The sequence below is a fragment of the Bactrocera neohumeralis genome, chromosome 2 (genome assembly GCF_024586455.1).
Source record: "Bactrocera neohumeralis isolate Rockhampton chromosome 2, APGP_CSIRO_Bneo_wtdbg2-racon-allhic-juicebox.fasta_v2, whole genome shotgun sequence".
NCBI classification, from domain to species: Eukaryota; Metazoa; Arthropoda; class Insecta; order Diptera; family Tephritidae; genus Bactrocera; species Bactrocera neohumeralis.
Genome location: NC_065919.1, coordinates 84,393,681 through 84,413,812, shown reverse-complemented (window position 1 = coordinate 84,413,812; position 20,132 = coordinate 84,393,681). Strand labels below are relative to the sequence as shown.

The 20,132-nt window shown below is 38.7% G+C and overlaps 2 protein-coding genes across 2 annotated transcripts in view; one reads left to right on the top strand and one right to left on the bottom strand.

Moving 5' to 3' along the window:
• Nucleotides 1-20,132, top strand: part of LOC126751715 (uncharacterized) — a 147,885-nt gene that overhangs the window by 106,320 nt on the left and 21,433 nt on the right. The gene's annotated exons all lie outside the window — the stretch shown is intronic.
• Nucleotides 5,374-6,362, bottom strand: LOC126751719 (uncharacterized). The gene is made up of 2 exons (XM_050462206.1): nt 6,348-6,362; nt 5,374-6,279 (listed from the first exon to the last, which is right to left on the bottom strand). The coding sequence occupies exons 1-2, from the start codon at nt 6,360-6,362 to the stop codon at nt 5,431-5,433; spliced, it is 864 nt and encodes a 287-aa protein (XP_050318163.1). The 3' UTR covers nt 5,374-5,430.

Below are 20,132 nucleotides of genomic sequence, written 5' to 3'. Positions count from 1 at the left end.
GAATTTTTTAGGTAACTACTTACTAACAAGATAGAGGAGCAAAGCAAATAGGTCTGGCAGTGAACCAGGGCTGTGGGTAGTCATAACTTCGAAGTCGTAGATAATATCGTCTATCTTGAAACCAGCATTGGCAACAACAACAATGTCAGCCTCGAAATCCAACGCAGTATAACTCTTGCCAACAGGTGCTACTTCGGACTGAATAGGCAATTGAGAATAAAGTCGAACAAAAACCAAACTCTATAAGTCACTCATTATTCCCGTCCTGCTTAATGGTGCAGAGGCGTGGACGATGACAACATCTGATGAGGCGATTTACGAGTTTTCGAATGAAAGTTTCTGCGGAAGATTGATGGTCCTTTACGGATTGACAAAGGCGAATAGCGCTTTCAGTGGAACGATGATCTCTTGACATAGTTCAGCGAATTAGAGACAGCAGCTGCGCTGGCTAGTTCATGTCGTCCGTATGGATGAAAGCACTCCAGCTCTGAAAGTATTCGACCGCCATGGGAAGCAGAGGAAGGGAAAGACCTCCACTCCGTTGGAGAGATCAAGTGGAGAAAGAGTTGACTGCACTTGGTATCACGAATTGACGGGTAAGCGGTGACTACGCCATTAAAGAAGAAGAAGATTTACTAACAAATAATAGTTTTTCGATCCTTAAAGTGAACATAAATCAGACTATCACTCAGTGGCATTGCGTTATAGGAGTTAAAGTTTTTGAAATTTGAGTTTTTCTGAATTCTGAATATTAAACGTTTTTTCTCATACTTGATAACATATAGAGACCTCTCCAATATCCCTTGATTATTTCGGGTCCATTGAAATGCTCCACAAGTTCCAAGCACAGTGTCTCACTTAAACAAGTCCCTCCAGAGTCTGTCGCGAACTAAACCACTCTCGCGTTTGTTACATCTAACTGCATATTTTAATATTCTTTTCTTCATTAATGTTTGGTTTATTGGGTTATCAGTGGAATGTAGACACGTGTGTCCGCCCTTTATGAGTATTACTTTGCTCTGCAGCTCCGACCACCACCTACCAAGGACTAAAATAGCAAACCGAAAATCAACTGCAAAAAGCCATCGAGCAAGAAAGGCAGACGCGCACACAGCGCCACCGCATTAAAACGTGGCAGCGATAAAAATGCAACAGGAAGCGTCTGCACGCTGCACAATCATAAATTGTGCAACAACGTGTAAAGTACTTTTTGACCGCTTCAAAATAAAGACAAAACGCTGAAACAAGTGGGGGAAAAATGCAAAAAAAAAACAACGACAACGACAACAACAACTGTTGCAGCGCAGTTTAGTAACACTCAACATTATGTATTGACTTTCGTTGCACGCAGCTTCCCGTTTTTAACACGCCTCGCCACACGTGGCACGTACGGGCTGCCGCCTTCGTCGCTTTGCTTTAAAGCGCGCTGAGCATAAAAAGTTGTGCATTTGAGTTTGCAAATAAATTGGGTTATGCTTCAGGTTTATGTATTTAAAGCTTATCTATTAAACACACACACGCACGCACTTACTTAAGGTTATTGCCGCTTATTTCACTTGGCTTGTGGCAAAGCGCTTTTTCATGCAATTTATATCCTCTAATCATATATAATGTACGCGCTTCACGCATTTAAATACATACATACATCTGCTAGTTTACTAATTTATTTTCGGTCGTAAATTCACGAAGCGCCGGCTTGTCTGGTTCACACACCTCAACTTGCTGCCCCAAACTGCCGCTATTAATTGACACTTTTACAAATTAATAGCTTTCACACACCCACCTTTTATCGCCACACACACTTTGTTGTTGCTGGTTTTTGTTGTTGTTGTTGTTTGGCTCTCTGTCGATGTTTTGCCGAAGCCATAAGTGGATTAGTTGGCAGCTTGTTTTTGTGCATAGTAATGTTTTTCTTGCGGCAGGCAGCCCGCATTAGCTGCCAGGCAAAAAATATATACAAATGACAGTATTCAGACAGGTTAATCCTGTGAGCGAAAGCTTGACAGGCAGCATAACTTTTTAATTCCATATATGGAATAGTGAGTGTGTATATTTTAATATTGTCAATAAAGGGTGTTGTTTTAGTAATATGGTTTTTAAGAAGAAATAAAACGCATAAATTTAATGTTATGGCCAAGAGTTTAGCTTTATTATAAATACAAGAGTTGCCATTATATTTTAAAAATAATATCGGGGAAGCTACCACCATGGTTGGTTTTAATAAATTATAGCCGAGAGGTCCATTTTTCGACCAAGCGCTGAATTGTCTCTTTCAAGACGTCCCTGGTCTCAGACTTATCGTCATAGACCAGCGACTTCACAAAACCTCATTAAAAATAGTCCAGCGGCGCAAAATTGCATGATCTTGAAGGCACGACACAGGTGTAAGGTTAAATATTGTGCTTACCAAAAGTTGCCTTCAATAAATTGTGGATTGTTTCGTTGGCTGTATGATATGTAGCGACGTCTTGTTGGAATCAAAGGTCATCAACATCAAGATTATCAAATTCAAACACGAAAAAGTAATTAATTATGGCTTTATTGTTTTTCCCATTAAGTGTAATACTATGGGCGGTTTCATTTATAAATAAATATGGATAAATATGGAAATTCTGTTCATAGAGTCTCAATAATGACTTGTGAATTATCATCACTCTAAATGAGGAACAATTTTTTTAATTAATAAACCCATTCCACCAAAAATGAGCTTCATTGCTGAACAAAATATTCTTGTGAAAATCGGGATCGTTGGCCATCACATTTGGGGCCCATACACCGGACGTGCGACGTGCTTATTGATCGTCCGGCTTTAATTTTCTATTCGCTTATATTCTCTGGAGTTAACATAGTGTGACACTGATCCATGATTGCTTGAATTACCAACCGTGTAGGGTTATTATGTTTTGTTGATCGAATATTGGACACAGCGCGCGATGCGTCGCCCCTACTGAGTCACTATTTTGGTAATAAATTTTGCAAGATTTGCAACCGTTCTTTTACAGTAAGTCTGCTCATTATAAATGGCAAACCAAACTGAGTATAAATCAAGTAACAGCTTTCAACGAGACTAACTCTGAAAGAAGTACTGCCGCACTGGAACTAACGTCTCAAAGAACACCCGTTATATAACTACTTGCATATATAATTATTTATATGTGTAAAGCTTTATAGGGCGGAAATTAAGGAAGGGTGATTTCGCAAGTTTATTTTTCCATCCGTATATTATTTGACTTAATTGAACTGTAAAATGCTGGTTGAAGCTTCAAAGGGTCTCACCAATTTCAAACGTTTTCTATCTCAAATTTATCTGTAAAATCTCTCTTAAAACTAGAGTCTAGTGTAGCTATGCTTATGTTAAATAACAACATTTTATTCGCTGTGTGTTTGAACGCCTTAATTTTATTGATTCATGCCCATGCTTCATTACCTTTTATGACCTCACTTAAACCAAAATAACTTATGAGCTGAATCTACCTTCCAGATCGATTAATTGACTTCTTTGGCATATTATAACAAGTTTGACAAAAATTTAAGAGTATCATTGAAATCAATGAATATACGGTGCATTGTATATCAGCTGATCAAATTTGACCTGGACTGACAAGAAAGCTTTAATTTCTCTCGCATGTCTTATTATCGCTTTCAAAATGGGCTTCTAGGGTCAATACAAGCATGTCCACGATTAATCCAATTCCTATGTACTTGTTAAAAACCTCTGGTAGGTGCTCATTGTTCATTTTTTCCGGTTTCGTCTCAGTTTTCAGCGCCAATTTTTAGTTTGTTGGATATTTTTGATGTGATAGTCATAAGCCACGTGTCGTCATCAGTAATATTGCGTTTGAGGAATTGAGTTTCGTTAACAAGCATCCCATTTGCTATATCTAAGCGACCTCGTTTTTGCAGAAAAATATCAGAACTCTTGGTACGGGTTCAGCATTGACAAGTTTCATACCCAAAACATTAACCAAAAAGCTTACATGATCCATAATAGATATTGAGTATCTCTGCTATCTTACTGATGCAAATCTCATTCTCTTCAAGCACTATTTCTGTAATTTTTCAATAGGCAGCTCAAATGAGTCTCTCTCAATGGCTTCACGGCCATCACTGAAAGCTTTTTGCGGCTCAAATACTTATTTTCGTGATAAACAAGGCAACCCAAAACCATGATATAAAACACAAACTGTCAACCAAAATCGTTACCGTAAGCCAACGGCTCTCAAATTAACTGACATATGGAAATCGAACTTCACAGAAGCATAAAGATGACATCAATCTAGGAAAAAATTTGCAATCGATTTGCTTTCCGCTCACAGTTTATATGAACCAGTCCGTGCTAAATTTGATCAAATAGTTTAGCTTTTGAATAAAGAGAATAAAAGAAGGTACCCCTATCACTTCGCATTTTGGCGAAATTAGTACAAGTAATGGGATCTAACCATCGTTATGTCTTAAGAATAAAATTTGCGTATACTGGTGGACTTTATATGGCATAGTTCATATCTCTTAGTTGAGAGACTGTATAACATAACTTGACAGACACTATAACATGTAATTTGTTACCAATTGCTCCGTATAAATAAGCCACACTTGACCGCAAAATTTCAAAACTGCCAACATAGCCTTGATTTTTGACCTGCTTTGACATAGTTTTTTCGGCTTCGGCTCAACTTCGTCACGATATTCGGCCGATCTATCGTCTGTTTCCGGGTCGTCAGCATAGATTCAAGACTCATCGGTAGTAATAATGTGTTTCTTGACCTCGTGGTAGTCAGAAGGCATTGCTTACAGAAGTTAACGTGACGCTGTTTTTCGAAAAAATGAAGTGATTTGGAACCAATCGTATTACTCTGGATTTTCGTTCGAAATTTAAACTAAAAAGTCTTACTATTTTTTGCCCACAGTATAACCCTTGCCTAACTAAAATCAAATATTGCTACCCGTCTAGTTGTTAACAACCAAGTAGTAGCTGCCTTCTAAACTTCATTAATTTGTCAACCGACTTTTTTGATCCACTTTACCTCATTTCAGCGCGCGAATCACTTAGCAAGCAATGAATATTCAGATTTTTGAAGATGCTCACCTTACTTTGGTTGTGTTGTTTGTTTTATTTGTTGTGTGTTTAAGGCAAATTTTCTGTATGCAAATGAAGCTGCGCTTAGATAACAACAACATTTTACACGTGTTCCTCAGCATCACTTGACGAAGGTCAGGGTTACGAACGGAATACAAATTATGCGCAGATAAAATATTTAAATGAGACAAAGTTTGTTAAAATTGATTTAAGTTTTTTATTAACTAATTATGTACAAAATAAAACTAGTTGTGTAACACATTCATGAACATTATTATACAATGAGGGTAAGCGGGAGATTTGTCTGTTACTTTGTACGACCATAACTCAAAAAGTCGCTTACGTCAACAATCACCTTAGAACTTCAGGATTGGCAAGTAGGCGTTGCTTGGTGCCTGTGGCTGGCTGGCGGGAGGAATGTAGGTGTTGGCTGGTGCTGCAGGTGGAATGTACGAGTTCGATGGCGCAACTGGAGCGACTGGAGCAGCATTGGCTACGGGTGCTGCGGGAGGAATGTATGAGTTGGAGGGAGCGACGGGTGCAGCAGGTGCAGCTGGGGAAGCATAGTTATGCACTGGGGCCAAGCCACCGTCATGCGACACGGACTTTCCACCCAAATCGTCGTATTGCTGTTGGATGGCATGTTGAGCGTGAGCCGCATCTTCGGGTGTGCGGTATTTAACGAAGTGCACTTCGGGTTTGTTGGTGTTCTGTCTGTTGAGGTTCTGCAATTGCTGAGCCAAGCCAGAGATGTCGTTTTGTTTCTGCAACACATAAATGGCGGTTCTCTCTTCACCGGCGTGTTTAGCCAGTTGGAGGGCAGCATCTGAGAGTCCATTGTTTTCGGGTCCCTTAATGAAGACGACACGCAAGTTCTTCTTCAACGAGCCAGACAAATCACCCAGAGACTTATCATCATCGAAGTCAGCTTCTGGTGCGGTGTAGGTGAAGAATTCCTTCTGGAATTCAGGTGCAGCCGGAGCTGGTGCTGCGTGACCGGCATCAACAGGCGCACTGAGTGGGCTACCGAAATCACCAATACCGCCACTGCTCACGGGTCCAGCACCATGACCGCCAATGGGTGCACTCAAGTGCGCAGCGCCATCGCTGCCGTGGGAGCCACCCAAACCGCCAAGGGAACCGCCTGCAGATGGGTAGTTGTAGCCACCAACATCAGCACGCGCTACGGCGAACAAAGCTAATACCTGGAAATTGAGAATAGGACATTTTTTGTTTATATTGTGCTTTGAATAAGTCCAACAATTCTACTCACAATGAAGGCACGCATTATCGGTTTCCTCGAGTGCAAGTGTGATGCTCGACTTGAGAGAGATGAACTGTTTGTGATGTCAGTTGTAGATCTCCGCGGTTATTTTATATCAAAAATGAAGTTCACTTATTTAGTCCACCTACAACAAGAGCTTTCGCAAAGCAGTTGAAGCAATAAATTCGTATAATGCTCAAGTTCATGTCTCGCAAATGGGACGCGCAGTATTGCATACTCACTCAGTCCAAATAACTTGTGATATTGATGTCTTGATAAGGGGCAGCCGCCGCCACTTAGTATGGACTCATTAAAATTCGTAACAGATTCGCTAAAAACTTTGCAAATTAGTTAAGTGATTAATAATTAATGGATAGATGTTGTTATTTTTGTTATCAGCAAAACGCCCAGCTACACGGATCAATTTAAATAAGTTCAGTCGCGTCTCACAGCTGTGCAATACGAATTCATTTTTGCTGGCTCTCGATCACGCGAGCTGAAACATACGTTTAGGTAGGTACACACACGTAGTTATGGATGTTCGATGTGTGGATTTGACAAGACGATCGAATATGCTCTGCTCCGTGTTTTACACTTTTTTTTGGGTTATCTGCTAACACATGTACTAATTTGAATATAAAATATATACTTCTTTTCATTTTTTTATTAATATTCGCCTCTCTAAGGCCGTTTGTCTGGTTAGCAGCCATCTGACAGTTAAGTTTTGGTTAAAAGAAGTGTTCTTTACTGAAAGTAGGAGTCTTGGCTAAGTTAACCAGAACAGAACTGGCTCATGGCTGCTAAATAGATATTGAGAAAGCGACCCTAGTTGTGTTTTATTGATTACATAGTAGATATACTAAATTTATCTTAAGCACTTATGACACGGAGGTAGTCCAATTAGAAAATGAGGTTACCTTTCGTTCGAGGATAGATCATAAGCTGAGTTGAAATCGGATTACTTCAATTATAGCTAGATTCCAAGCAGAAATTCTTAGTATGATTTACTTGACATTTTGGTTAAATTATTAGTTATAAAATGTGTCCCCAGTTGGTAAGTTTGAAAATCCCCGCATATTTTGTGGAAATAGAGTCGATTAGAGTCCGGAAAAAATATGCTTCTCTACGAAATACAACATAAAGTTCTTCCAATTCTCCATATTTGGCTTTTCTTTATTTTTATACTCTCGCAACAAAGTTGCTAAGGAGAGTATTATAGTTTTGTTCACATAACGGTTGTTTGTAAGTCCTAAAACCGCATTAGGGAGGGGCATAGTTGGAAGTAATTTTTTGGAAAAGTGGGCGTGGCCCCGTCCCCTACTAAGTTTTTTGTACATATCTCGGAAACTACTATAGCTATGTCAACCAAAGTCTATAGAGTCGTTTTCTTCAGGCATTTCCATATACAGTTCAAAAATGGAAGAAATCGGATAACAACCTCGCCCACCTCCCATACAAAGGTTATGTTGAAAATCACTAAAAGTGCGTTAACCGACTAACAAAAAACGTCAGAAACACTAAATTTTACGGTGCACCCGAGGCTTTTTTTAAATTGAAAATGGGCGTGGCGTCGCCCACTTATGGACCAAAAACCATATCTCAGGAACTACTCTACCGATTTCAATGAAATTCGGTTTATAATATTTTCTTAACACCCTGATGACATGTACGAAATATGGGTGAAATCGGTTCACAACCACGCCTCTTCCAATATAACGCTATTTTGAATTCCCTCTGATGCCTTCTCTGTATAATACGAGCATATACATTAGGAACCAATGATGATAGCGGAATAAAACTTTACACAAATACGGTATTTGAAAAATATGTTAATGACTGATAATGAAATCTCGATTATCACTTTATCGTGCGAGAGTATAAAATGTTCGGTGACACCCGAACTTAGCCCTTCCTTACTTGCTTTATTTTGTCGAAGATACGCACCACTGAATGTATTATATGCCAATTTAAGAAACTAAAAGGAAATTCACTAAAGAAGGTCTGATTCGGTCGAGGATAAGGACCGGACTTTTTTGTATGGACTTGAGCGAATATATACATATATGCTCTGAACAGCGAACACTATGCTTTTCCAGAAGAAAACGTCTGAAACCCTTTACGGGAAGGTCTAAGAGATCATTTTCCTGAGTAGCAAGTGGAAAAAATGGCTGTTTGTATGTTTCAAACATTGAAACCTGTGCAGGTTACACAAAAGGGTTGAAATACCCTTTTCACCGCATTGCCACCTGTTTTCAGTAAAATAAAGAATAGATATTAAGAGGTTATAACAACCTGAACAATATAATGTCAATAATGCAAATATTAAAGAAAATTGGCTTAGGGTTGCCAATGACTATAATAGAAGTGATTTGCAAATAATTTATCAGTTGAATAACTGTAATGAAAAAACTGTGTGGGATAGGATTATAGGCATTATATAATCCCGCTAGAGGGCATCAAAATTATAAAAAAATGACATATATTTGGTTGTTGAAGTTGAACGTTCAAACCACTAATCATACCAAAGCGAGCTTAATGATGATTATAGTATTTTATAGCGGAAAGAAATGTGTCAAAGTTTCTATTTAAATCGTTTTTTATAATTTTTTTACAATCACTTTAGAACCTTATATATGCACACATACAAGCACACATATTTGCGAAACCCAAAATTTATGTAAATTAGGCGATTTACCGGTGCTAATCACAGCGCAACGAAATCCGTGAAAAATTAGCATTTAATTACAATAACAGGAATTTAAATGTTGACTGACAATATTGGATCGATTTCTGAATAAAAAGCCAAATCGACTAAACAAACAAACCGCAAAATGTTGGAATATTTTTTTATCACATTTACGAACTTAATATGTGTTAATTTATGTTAGTAGGCATATAATAGCCTAGCAAAAATTGTGTGTTTTTATATATTTAATTGGCAAAAAATTTAATTCAACTGGCATTTTGTGAATGGAGCAAATCTGAATTAAAGTCGAATTCGCAAATGAATGAGCAATCTAATGGCCACAAAATTGACAAACGGTATCATTGAGAAAAAATTTAAATTTTTCACTAAAATAAATATGTAAAGGCAAAGCGCAACGAATTTAATTAAAACTAACAGTATTCAAACGCATTATAGTTTCACCTAATGTGAATATTTAACTATTGGATCGAGCAAGGCTGCGCGTGTCAAAGTAGAAAAAACCATTAGTGGCTCCGAAATTAATGAATAACAAAGCTAAGTTTCTAAGTTAGTGTTATCACACGCTTTCACTATGAGAAAAATTACGGATTTTAAAATTTAATAAATTTACTGACAAGTTATAGTGCCATTTTCACAAATTTCCCCACAGATGATTCTACAGATGTGTTAATCTGCAATCATCATGATAATAATAATAACTCGATTGACCCGTCGTAACAAGAAAACTACTTTCTTTGCAGTTTTATTGAAGTAAAGGGGCAAAGCTCGTATAACTCGCAAACCCACAAATTTAAAGCCAGCAAGAATTTTTCCTAAAAATATATTTGGAATGGGAAAAACTGCTTTTACTACTACTACTATTGATATAAAGACGCTTTCAGTAAAATTCCCAAAAGTTAGTAGGTTAAATTTATTACCTCGAATAATAATTTTGAGAGAGTTCAAATCGAAAGTTAGGGCTAAAGAACGAAACTCAAAAAATGCGAGATTCTTAAGACTTGTAAAAGAGCATTTGACTGATTCTGACAAATTGAAAGTCAACAGTGAGAAGTTCATTTATAATGTAAAAAATGTGATGCGATCTGAACAATTTGTTAAGTATTGTGGTATAAGATTAGATTGATAAAAGAGGAATGCACCCCGATCTTATCTCCTAAATCACAAAGACTCACTTAGTCCAAGCACATTGATAAAGTCCATATTGTAGTATTACTTTGAACATTAATCTGTTCCGTGCTAAATTTTAGAAAGACATGCTGTTTATTAAGAAAGTTTTCCACTTGTAAAAGGACTTTACTTGTATTTCGATCCGCCAGTTTGTATGGTTGCAATTTGAAATAGTGGTCCGATATCGACGGTTCCGACAAATTATCAAATTCTTCAAGAGAAGAAAGCGTGTACAAATTTTCGATCTATATCTCAAAAACTGAAATACTAGTTTGCGTATATACAGACGGATAATCAGGCATAGCTAAATCGACTCAGCTCGTTAAGCTGATCATTTATTAACATATTAAACAATTAAGAGTTCATGCTTGGAGAGGCTTTCTAAGAGGTGTCTAAGAACTTTGTTTTCAGAGCACTAAGGGGGAAAAAATAGTTTTGTTTACCCACCCTAAACATATATAAATGATCAGCGCGCCAAGCTCCGTCGATTTACCTATTACCGTCTGCCCGTATGTATGTATTACCTGTATATGTCGGGTCAAAATTGAACGATGTGCGCTCACCTTTGGAGAAATCTTACTTATCTTATTACATATCTCGAGACCCGCCCGACCGATTTTAACCAAATTCAAAGTATGAAATTCTATTGACATTCCCATTTTACAGTGTGAAATCTGTCCTCAACCAGGTCTACTTCCGATATACCACAATTTTAAATTCCACTTGATTCTTTATCTTTCCTTAAACAAATCAAGAAGCAAGTAACGTAATGACGTTTTTTTATAACGGTGTATGCGGTGTGTGCTGAACTTAGCTCTTCCTTATTTGTTATTTGATAAAATATCTTAATCCAATATGGCTTGGATTTCTGTAAAAGACATCTCCAAACATTTTGTTCAAATCAGACCTCTATAGCTCATAGCTGGCGTAAAAACTGAATGATCAAAATCAATACCCTTTTATGCCGAAAAAACAAAGATGTGAAGGGTATTAGAGTCTTGGTGCAGCAAAACTTAACGGGGTGCTAGGAATATCTAGATCGATATGTTAGGAAAAATATTAGTTCTTCTTAAACTTAAAATCATCAAGCTCCAACACAGGCAACAACACCAGCAACAAGTACAATTAACTCTCCTCACGATGAGGTACCAAAAGGAGTCCAAAAAACCCTACTTCCCACTTTATATACATATATTGTAGTAGTGCTGGCATATCGGGCACGTGTTGAACGTGCTCGCTGGTACACTTCCGAAAGTATTCTTTGTTTGTATTCATTAGTGACACCCATGCCTTGCTGGCCTAAAAATGCTCGCTTTTTACACACACACACATACGTATCCTACCCCGACACTCGTTAAAAGCTGTTTAGTATTCAAACGGTTGTGCGTACCCCCACCCTCCCACAAGCTGGTGCTAACGTACTCGTCACACTCGCAAGTATGTGAGGCCATGATGGTATGTGTGCGTGTGAGTGCGCGATCGCTTTGTTGCCTACTATCGTTTGTTACCAGGCGGTTGTCGGCCACAAAGCAGACACTTCTAATTGAAAGGCAACCAACACCGCCGAAGCACGCGCGAAATTCAACAAACACAAAGCCTCTGCTCTGAAAGGCATGGCGTTCGCGGTTTGTAGAGAAGAATAATGCCGAATTAATTTCGATGGGAGTGGATGAGTTCATTTTAGGGCTAATCAGGAGCCTTGTATAATTCACTTTATGTACAACTGGTTTCCACATATGTGAGCGCAAATATGTTAGATGTTGGTAATTAGAGGAAATTCGCGTTAACGGTTGGATTGTGGCGCACTGGTAAATGATTAACGGTGTTTTCTTTAAATACGTTTCCCGAGGCATCTTTAGATTTGAGCACTGGCTAGTGCCAAGAGGTATTCTTCACTATTACAGAAATTTTGATGGACTATGACTTCACGATTTATATCTGACAAAGATGGGCCATCCATTGTCCAGTTAAAAAAAATAGTTATGTACTCTTGTACCCTTCAAATATGTATCTGAACACTCAAGAATCCCCGCACGCTTTGAGCAAACTCAGGCAGAATTTTCTCTGCCCAAGTCTTGAGCTCACTAACCGTGCTTTTAAGGCTAGTTAAGGAACGAACCTTGCGCTGTCGAAAGATAATGTTGACTTAAAATCTTCTAAGGTTTTCCGCTCTCTGTAAGGCTTTCCTAGTGGTAGGGGTTCTAACAAGTCATTACCTTCTTTCATATCAACTTTAAGAAAGCTTTTGCAAGTGAGATTTTCAACCATCTCTATTTAGAAACTAAAAACTTTATGTTTGATTTTCATTTCAAATTATCTGCTAAAACTTATGGCTTATTATTGGGTCTTCGGCAGCGATATTACCCTTGAGCTTGAGACTAGCGATGAGATGCCTGAATTCCTTATCTCTATCATCAAGTTATTTTTTGATTAGATTGATTTGGGTACCTGGCCACAGCGATATTGTAGAAAACTGTAAGGCTGATGAGCTTATTAGGACAGTTAATTTAATTTCAATAACTGCGGAATGGGAAAAGGTAAATAGCTCCGTTGGCTTCTTGTGGTTTACTACTGGACTGCTGGACTTCAGATCAACTCAGTAAGCATGTTAAACTACGACCAGTTGTGCAGTGACAAGGCTCTTCTGCTCTAGGGTATACCGTAAGTGATCTAGCAATGTCCACCGTTCAATGATTGTAGGAGCTAAAATCGGGCACTGTCCTCTTCGCTTTTAGCAACTTCAACATTCTAATGGTTGAAAGAGCTCTAACCTTACACTGTCTGATTGAGATTTAAACAGTAAGACTGCATTCCAGCTGCATCAGAATAGCTGATATCCATCTAGATGACTTTTTTCTACTGGCTTCTCAGTTAAAAAGTCCCTACCATTAAGTAAATCCAACATTCCTAACTAAAAGTAACGAAAAGCCGTTCAGAAAACATTAAATTTTATGCTATCGGAAATGTATGCGGGCAAATTACGCCAAGTCATGCGATCCACCGTGAGCGAAAATGAGTTAAACTCGGAGTACAAGTTTCGTGGGTTCGCATATTTACCGTTTTATTGCCAGACATTTCGTCACCACGTCAACTTGCGCGTTCAAGGTCTCAGCACTTAGCTAAATCGCAGGCGCAGGCGAAGGCAGGGGTGGACACACCGCAACTGGTGCTTTAAGGCTGCAGCGCTGGAACTAGCTGCGTTGCGTCGGCCTTCTTCAACGCCTATAATTTGACCTTATATTTGGTAATCGGCTTTAAACTATGTCGGAAGCCTTTGAGCACTGACGCCTGGCTAGCATGTTGTTGCAAGAAAAAGCATTGCTATTATTGTTATTGTTGTCGCCGTCTTTGCCGGCAATGCGAAATTCTAAATTGTCTACACCTGTGCATGCGCTCCCTTTAGCCAGGTCTAGCGGTTGTGCGACAAACACTATTGCATACACACACACTTCCCATGTGCAAGTATATACAAATACATACACACACATTTATAAATACGTGATGGCGTCAGTTGGCGGCGCTGTGCGTCTCGTGGCGCAGTGCGTCCGGTCCTAATGAACGAAGTTAGTTGTTAGCAAAGTACAAGCACACACACTCACATATACATATGTATAGTCAACAATAAATATAAATTTGTTTGCGCTCCTTATTGTTTGTGTTTGTGTCAATATGTATTTCTGTATTTGTATGTGTGTGTGTAAGCTCGTATTTCAAGGTGCGCCAAAGTAACAAATATGTCAGGAAAATTAATGACAATAACAACATTGGAAACAACACACCGGCCTGAATGCCAACCTTAACATAAACATAGCTGTGTGTGTATGTGTGTGTGCCTCTGTTTTTGTGCATATATGTATGTATATATGTATATAATATTACCACAATAATGTTAGCATTTTCGTTGCTCTACTGCCGTGGCTTTTTATACGTAGAGACTTGCCCTCTTCGTAAATATAAATACATATATATAAGTAAGTAAAAATACAGACATACTACCCACATACATATGTACATATGCATGTATGTGCATGCATACATATGTATGTATGTTGATAAGTACAAGGATAACTGAGAGAGTCAGTTAGTTTTTCTTCAGTCTTCGCTGGAAGCAATCAACAAAAAGTTAAGAAGTTAAAATTTTTTTCACCAATGTTGCCAACTTTAAAAACAATTTAAAATAAAATAATATTTTTTTATTGATAAAATAAATAAATTGTTTCGTTATGGTTGTCAAATTAAAAAAAGTCACAAATATTTTTTAAAAAAGAGTTGCCACCTTTTTAAACATTTTATGCGTTCATTTAGTTCGTTATAAAAGCAATGCGATTTGTATCGCATAAATTAATTTTTTAGGGTTGCCACCTTTTTGAAATTTTCAATTCAAAGAAATTGTATTTTTTTGCTGTTTATGAAAATTAAAATATATCTAGTACTGGTTTTACACAATTTTTCCAGGAAAAAATCCAAGTTATTGCTGAAGCTCACTTAATACTCTTCCGAAAAAGTAAGGGAAGGGTCTTGTAAAAACAAAGAGTTGCCACCTTTTTAAAAAAAGTATGCGATAATTTAATACGATATGAAAGCCAAGCGTTTTACGTCGCATAACTAAATTTTTTAGAGTTGCCACCTTATCGAAATTTTCAATTGAAACAAATAAAATTTTTTGCTGTATTTTGAAAGTAAAAAGTATAAATATACATAAATTAGTACTAGAGGTTTTACATAAGTTTTCGCAGAAAAAACCAAATTTTTGCTGAAAATCACTAAGGAGTCCTCCGAAAAAGTACATGTATAGAAGGTTTTTATTTTATAGCTTTAAATTATGTCTCAAAAATTGAAAACAAAAACGAGTATTTTAAGGCATTCCTAAAAGGGTACAAAGCGTTCCAAAAAGTCACTGACTTATCCATCCACTCTCGTATTTAGTATTTTCATAGCCTATTTTGTGTATTTCGTGTACACATATAGGAAAAATATCGAGTGCGTTGTAACCTCAAAGCATTACTTTCAATGTTTTTTTAGTGTAATGAATTGTTTACCTTTTGTTGCGCCGCTTATGAGACAGAAGGAAAGAAGCATTATCTAAATGGGTTCATTAGAGTGATTGGGTTGGTGAATTGAAACTTTACACTGCAAGTGTTTGCAAAGGCGAATGACAGTTAAAGGAAACAAATCAGACATTGAAAAACGATCGTTCCTTAAGTACGCACACAACACCGGTAAACAGGCCCCTAAAGAATTCAAATGTAGGCCACACATAAGAGATATGCAAAAGGCGTGCGTAAAAATATTATATACCGATGCGCTGGCAAGTTGAGGTCGACTTTAAAACGGTAGCTTGCTTAATTGAGATGATATGTTGGATAAACAATATTTCATGACAATTGTGCCAAAAGAACGGAACTTAAGCTGAAATCATAGTTAAATTTATAAATGTTAAGTGAATAATCCGATTCGTCCATGGGATTCAGTCGATACCAGTGAATACATATAGTATTTCCTTAAAACCTGACACACTAACTATTCTCTTACATATGTATGTATATACACATGCCACAAAACACTATCTCACTAACATATGTATATCATCTAATCATTCGAAGAGGATAATAATACTTACATTAGATAAGTTGGTTCAGGAAACGTACTGTTTCGACGGGGCCGGGACCATGGGGAGAGGGGTATCAGATGTGTACGATTAGCAGGGCATGCAAATAGGTGGTGGCAAATAGGATGGTGGTTTGACTCCAAGTACGCTTTCACTGAGAGGGAGTCGGTGAAGTTGTTAATGACTCCACTGTGAATGGCGGTCAGTACATGTCTGAAGTTTGTTGCGTCCCGAAGTTTGATCCATGTATTTTTCTATGTCGACAACGTAGTTAAGGAAGTACCCCTTAATGTTCCTGGGCGGTGGTTCCGCTACAGGCAGGTGACTGCAGGTATGATTTCTACGAAAGCACCTACGCAGAAAATGCTTCAAGAAGAGTTCATTATGCTCTTTAACTGGGAGTCTCACTGATTAGGTGTTCGCTGGGAGACATCAAGAGGTATCCCGTTGTAGTCCGGTGTTCTGACATGTCTGTAGTTTCCTCGTCTGCGTTTCACTACATCCAAGCGAACATATTGGTACGGCGTAGTTACAGAGTGGCCGGCTGATTGCCTTGTATGTTGCCAACAACGTTTCTTAGTATTTTCCCTATGTGCTGCCGGCTAGTAACTTGAGAATTTGTTGCGGCTCTGTACTTTGGCAAAAATCGCGGTCATGTGAGGAGTGAAGCGGCTGTCGAATGTCACACCTAAAACCTTAGTGTTATTGACTGTTGAAATTTTAACGCCATCGACTGCAATTCCAATGGTCTGAGAATGGTCTTGGAACTTTGCAAGTGCTCATGTAACCTCAAGTTTTGCTGGGCAACTTTAATTTCTATTGACGCAGGCGACAATAGCTGGTATCTCTATTTGGTAATAAATGAAAGAAAATAATTCTTAAAAGTAATTAATCTTAAAACTCATAAACCCGTTGCCATCCAACAAAGGGTCTAGAGTCATCAACAAGAACGATGTCGACTTCAAAGTTTGTTTGGAAATCATATTCGACCAGAATTCTCAGTAGTCAGCATTGTTCCTAGTTCCGAAGTTAGACGAAGTTTCAGCGCCTTTTCTAGCTGTCAACTAAATTCCCTTTATTGGTAACCCTCCACCTCAACATTAATTCCATACAACTGTTTCGCAATAAAAATCAATTAGATCATCATCGAATGTTATAGACCAAATGAAGAATGATGTAACCGAATGAAATAAAGTAGTATTCTGCTAAGCAAATCTTCACTTCTTCTACAATTGCAATCCTTTTCAATAAATTTCCTGAGCATACATCCTGCTCATCCAATTCAATTTAATAAATTAGTATTTTATTCTTAAACTAGGCCAATAGGACAAATAAATTGTGAGAAAGCAGTCTGCTATGCCAGTTGTTGGTGGCTTGGTGGTTGAGGTATAGATGTATGTGTGGTATTTAAATTGTGGTGAGTGTGGTATGTAGGGCTACACCCCTGCCAAGGCTGGGCTAATCATCTTCATGGCAGCACTGGCACACACAAGCGCGCAAAGAATGTGTCTGCTATGTCCTTGGAGATAGCTGTGTGTGTGTGTGCCTGTGTGCGGACTACAGCCGCTGGCTCTTTGCAGCTTCCTGCCGTCGTCTAATGTTTCCCCTAACCAGCATGGCAGCTGTGGCTGTTGTTTCGTCCACCCCTCCAACGCTGCACTCCTTTGTCGTTCGCCATGCATGCAACGAGGAAGTCGCAACATTTCCGCCTGATTTGCATGGCTGCCTCTCGGTCCGCCTCGAACCGGTAGTTTGACAAGAACTTTATTATTCCTCAACTTAAAGAGTTTCTTCTTCGGTTTAACTGCAACAGCAGCAGCATCGTCCTTGTCTGCTGTTTGCATGCACTTGCTTGGTGGTTATCCCAACTATGGTGGCCTTGTGCGTGCTGCTGCGGCAACGGCAAGAAGAGTGGCTCAATAGCCCGCAGCCTTTTTTGTATGTATTTGCACTAATGTTTCTTTTGCTTACTCTTGTTGTTATTTTTGTTGTGTAGAAACCGACTATTGTTCGCAACTTGTGTTGTTGTTGTTGTTTCTTAGTTTGCATATTGTTAGATAATCCACTTAAGGCATACAGGCATATATATGGGCACTTGTGTGGTAAGACCAGCATGGAAATCTTGAAGAAGTTAAAAAGGGGTTTCAAGTTCGAAACTGTTGCAATTTATATAAGCTCGAGGAGACCTTGAAAGGTACCGGTTATAAGGAAGTCTTTAATATATGCTAACATTTGAAAAAGGGGTTTTAAGAAGCCCTTTTATTTCAAATGTTTTCTCGGAATTTTAACGCTTGCCTCCTCTAGCTTTAAGGCACCACAGTCAAGCCCATTATGTTCTATGGAGTCTTTATGTTATGAAGGGCTCTAGTGCACTAAGGTCCACCCCAACCATGGCACTTAACGCCATCCTGTACGTACTGCCCATGAACATCGCCGGAAGGTGTACGACTGCGAAAGCTATCATCAGACTGAGAAAGTCTTGAACACGGGTCTGAACACTCCGAAATCCTCACTCATTTCGACTTCATACCGCGTCACTTGGATCATGGAGTCTCTAAACTGAACTCTGACGGCTCCTTCTTCAACAATATACCGGCGAAGGAGTTGTGGGTGGGAAGAAGCCTTTGGAGGAGAGGGGCAATGAGCTTATTCACGGATGGGTCAAATGCTTGGAGGGAAGGTTGGTGTAGGGATCTAACGTCAAGAGCTCTCTATCAACTGCAGTTTTAGACTTCCGACTATTGCAGTGTATTCCAGGCCGAGGTTTCAGCCATTAAGGTAGCAGCAGATTTACTGCTCCGGAGTGCAGCCTCCTTCAGAGAAGTGACACTCAGGGCTGGTCAAAGAGTTCCTAAGCTCGCTATCAATAGCATCGAGTGTCTGTGTGATAAGGCTTGAATGAGTAACAGACCACAGCAAAGAAATCACAGGAAACTGTAAAGCTGAGGAGCTAACAAGAAATATTTTCCTGCAGGGCACTCACTACTCGTAAGAAACTGAGAGAGCTTAGATGGAAAACCGACTAAAAGTAAAACACGATAACGGACCGATCTGGTTTATGACACTGTTGTTGCTCTAATCGTATTTACCCTCTGCTCTACTAACTGCAATCGTTTTTGTCGTTGTTTACAGCTTTGTTGTCTTGAAATGCCGACGATGATGGCTGCTTGACGAAAAAGATGATCATTACGTGTGTGCTTTGCTTTCATTGTTGCTGCTGTTGTTTGTTTGATGTTTGCGTAGAAGTACTCATGACACTCGGAGCGTTGCAAGCGGCCGCACTTTGCTGCATACACGAGTGCATCCGTCAACGAAGTCTAGTCAAGTGCATACATAAACAATGCGTTTGTGCACACAGACAGGGGCATGTTAACCAGAGCGTTTGTGTATATGTGTGCGTTGCATGCAAAGACAAAAACAACGCGCTCCACAAAAGGAACATTTTCTGCTGAACTTCTTTCTGTTGAAATGACGTTGTTTTCGCTTGTGCGCCGTAATGTATGCAAATATTTAAGAAATTACTTCGGAAGTCAGAGAGAAAATTTGCATAAAGCATTTTTAAACGTTCTTAAACGTTCTGGGAATTTTCTCGCTCGCTCGGCAGGCAGACTCTTAATTTTGCTGACAAACTGTTGGTCCATGTAGTTAGAATTGGAAACAAAGTAGTTTGAAATTTTCTCGGAAGTAGTAGGAAAGTGTAAAATATAAAAAAAAGTATTGTAATTTACATATTTCTTTGTATGTGTTCTCATAAATAACGTTTAGTTCAAGACCATGCATTTGCGTTTGTTTACATTAGTTCGAGTAAGCGGTGAAGCGTTTCGAAAGATCTTGATATATACGTACATATATACCTTTAGTATAATTTAAACATATATTTTCTTATGCTGTAATTGTGCGCCAAATGGGACAAATTATCAAAATTTCGATGAAGCCAACATTATATACACTGCTGATAAGTAGTTAGTCTGCTAAGCTTATAAGACAAGCTTTGGTTTTTAGTAATATCAGATGGCGGAATGGCAAGCATTCCAGGAGGAGTAGCAATCCCTTAGTATGCCAGCGCTTGTAGCGAATTTCAGCAGGTTTGGTGGCCCTATAAAAGGTACCTCTTCCATTGTTTCATACTATAGAGCCTATAAATTCTGAAAGCATGTTTTTTAACTATGGGGTTAATGCACAAGAGATATTCCATTGCTTCTCTGGTGTATTGCTCTTGATATTTCCTGCAGTCTTCTCGATGCAGGCGGGCGCAGCCAGCGATCAGAGAGCATTCAAACCATGTTTCTACAATCGTTTTTTTGAAGGAAGT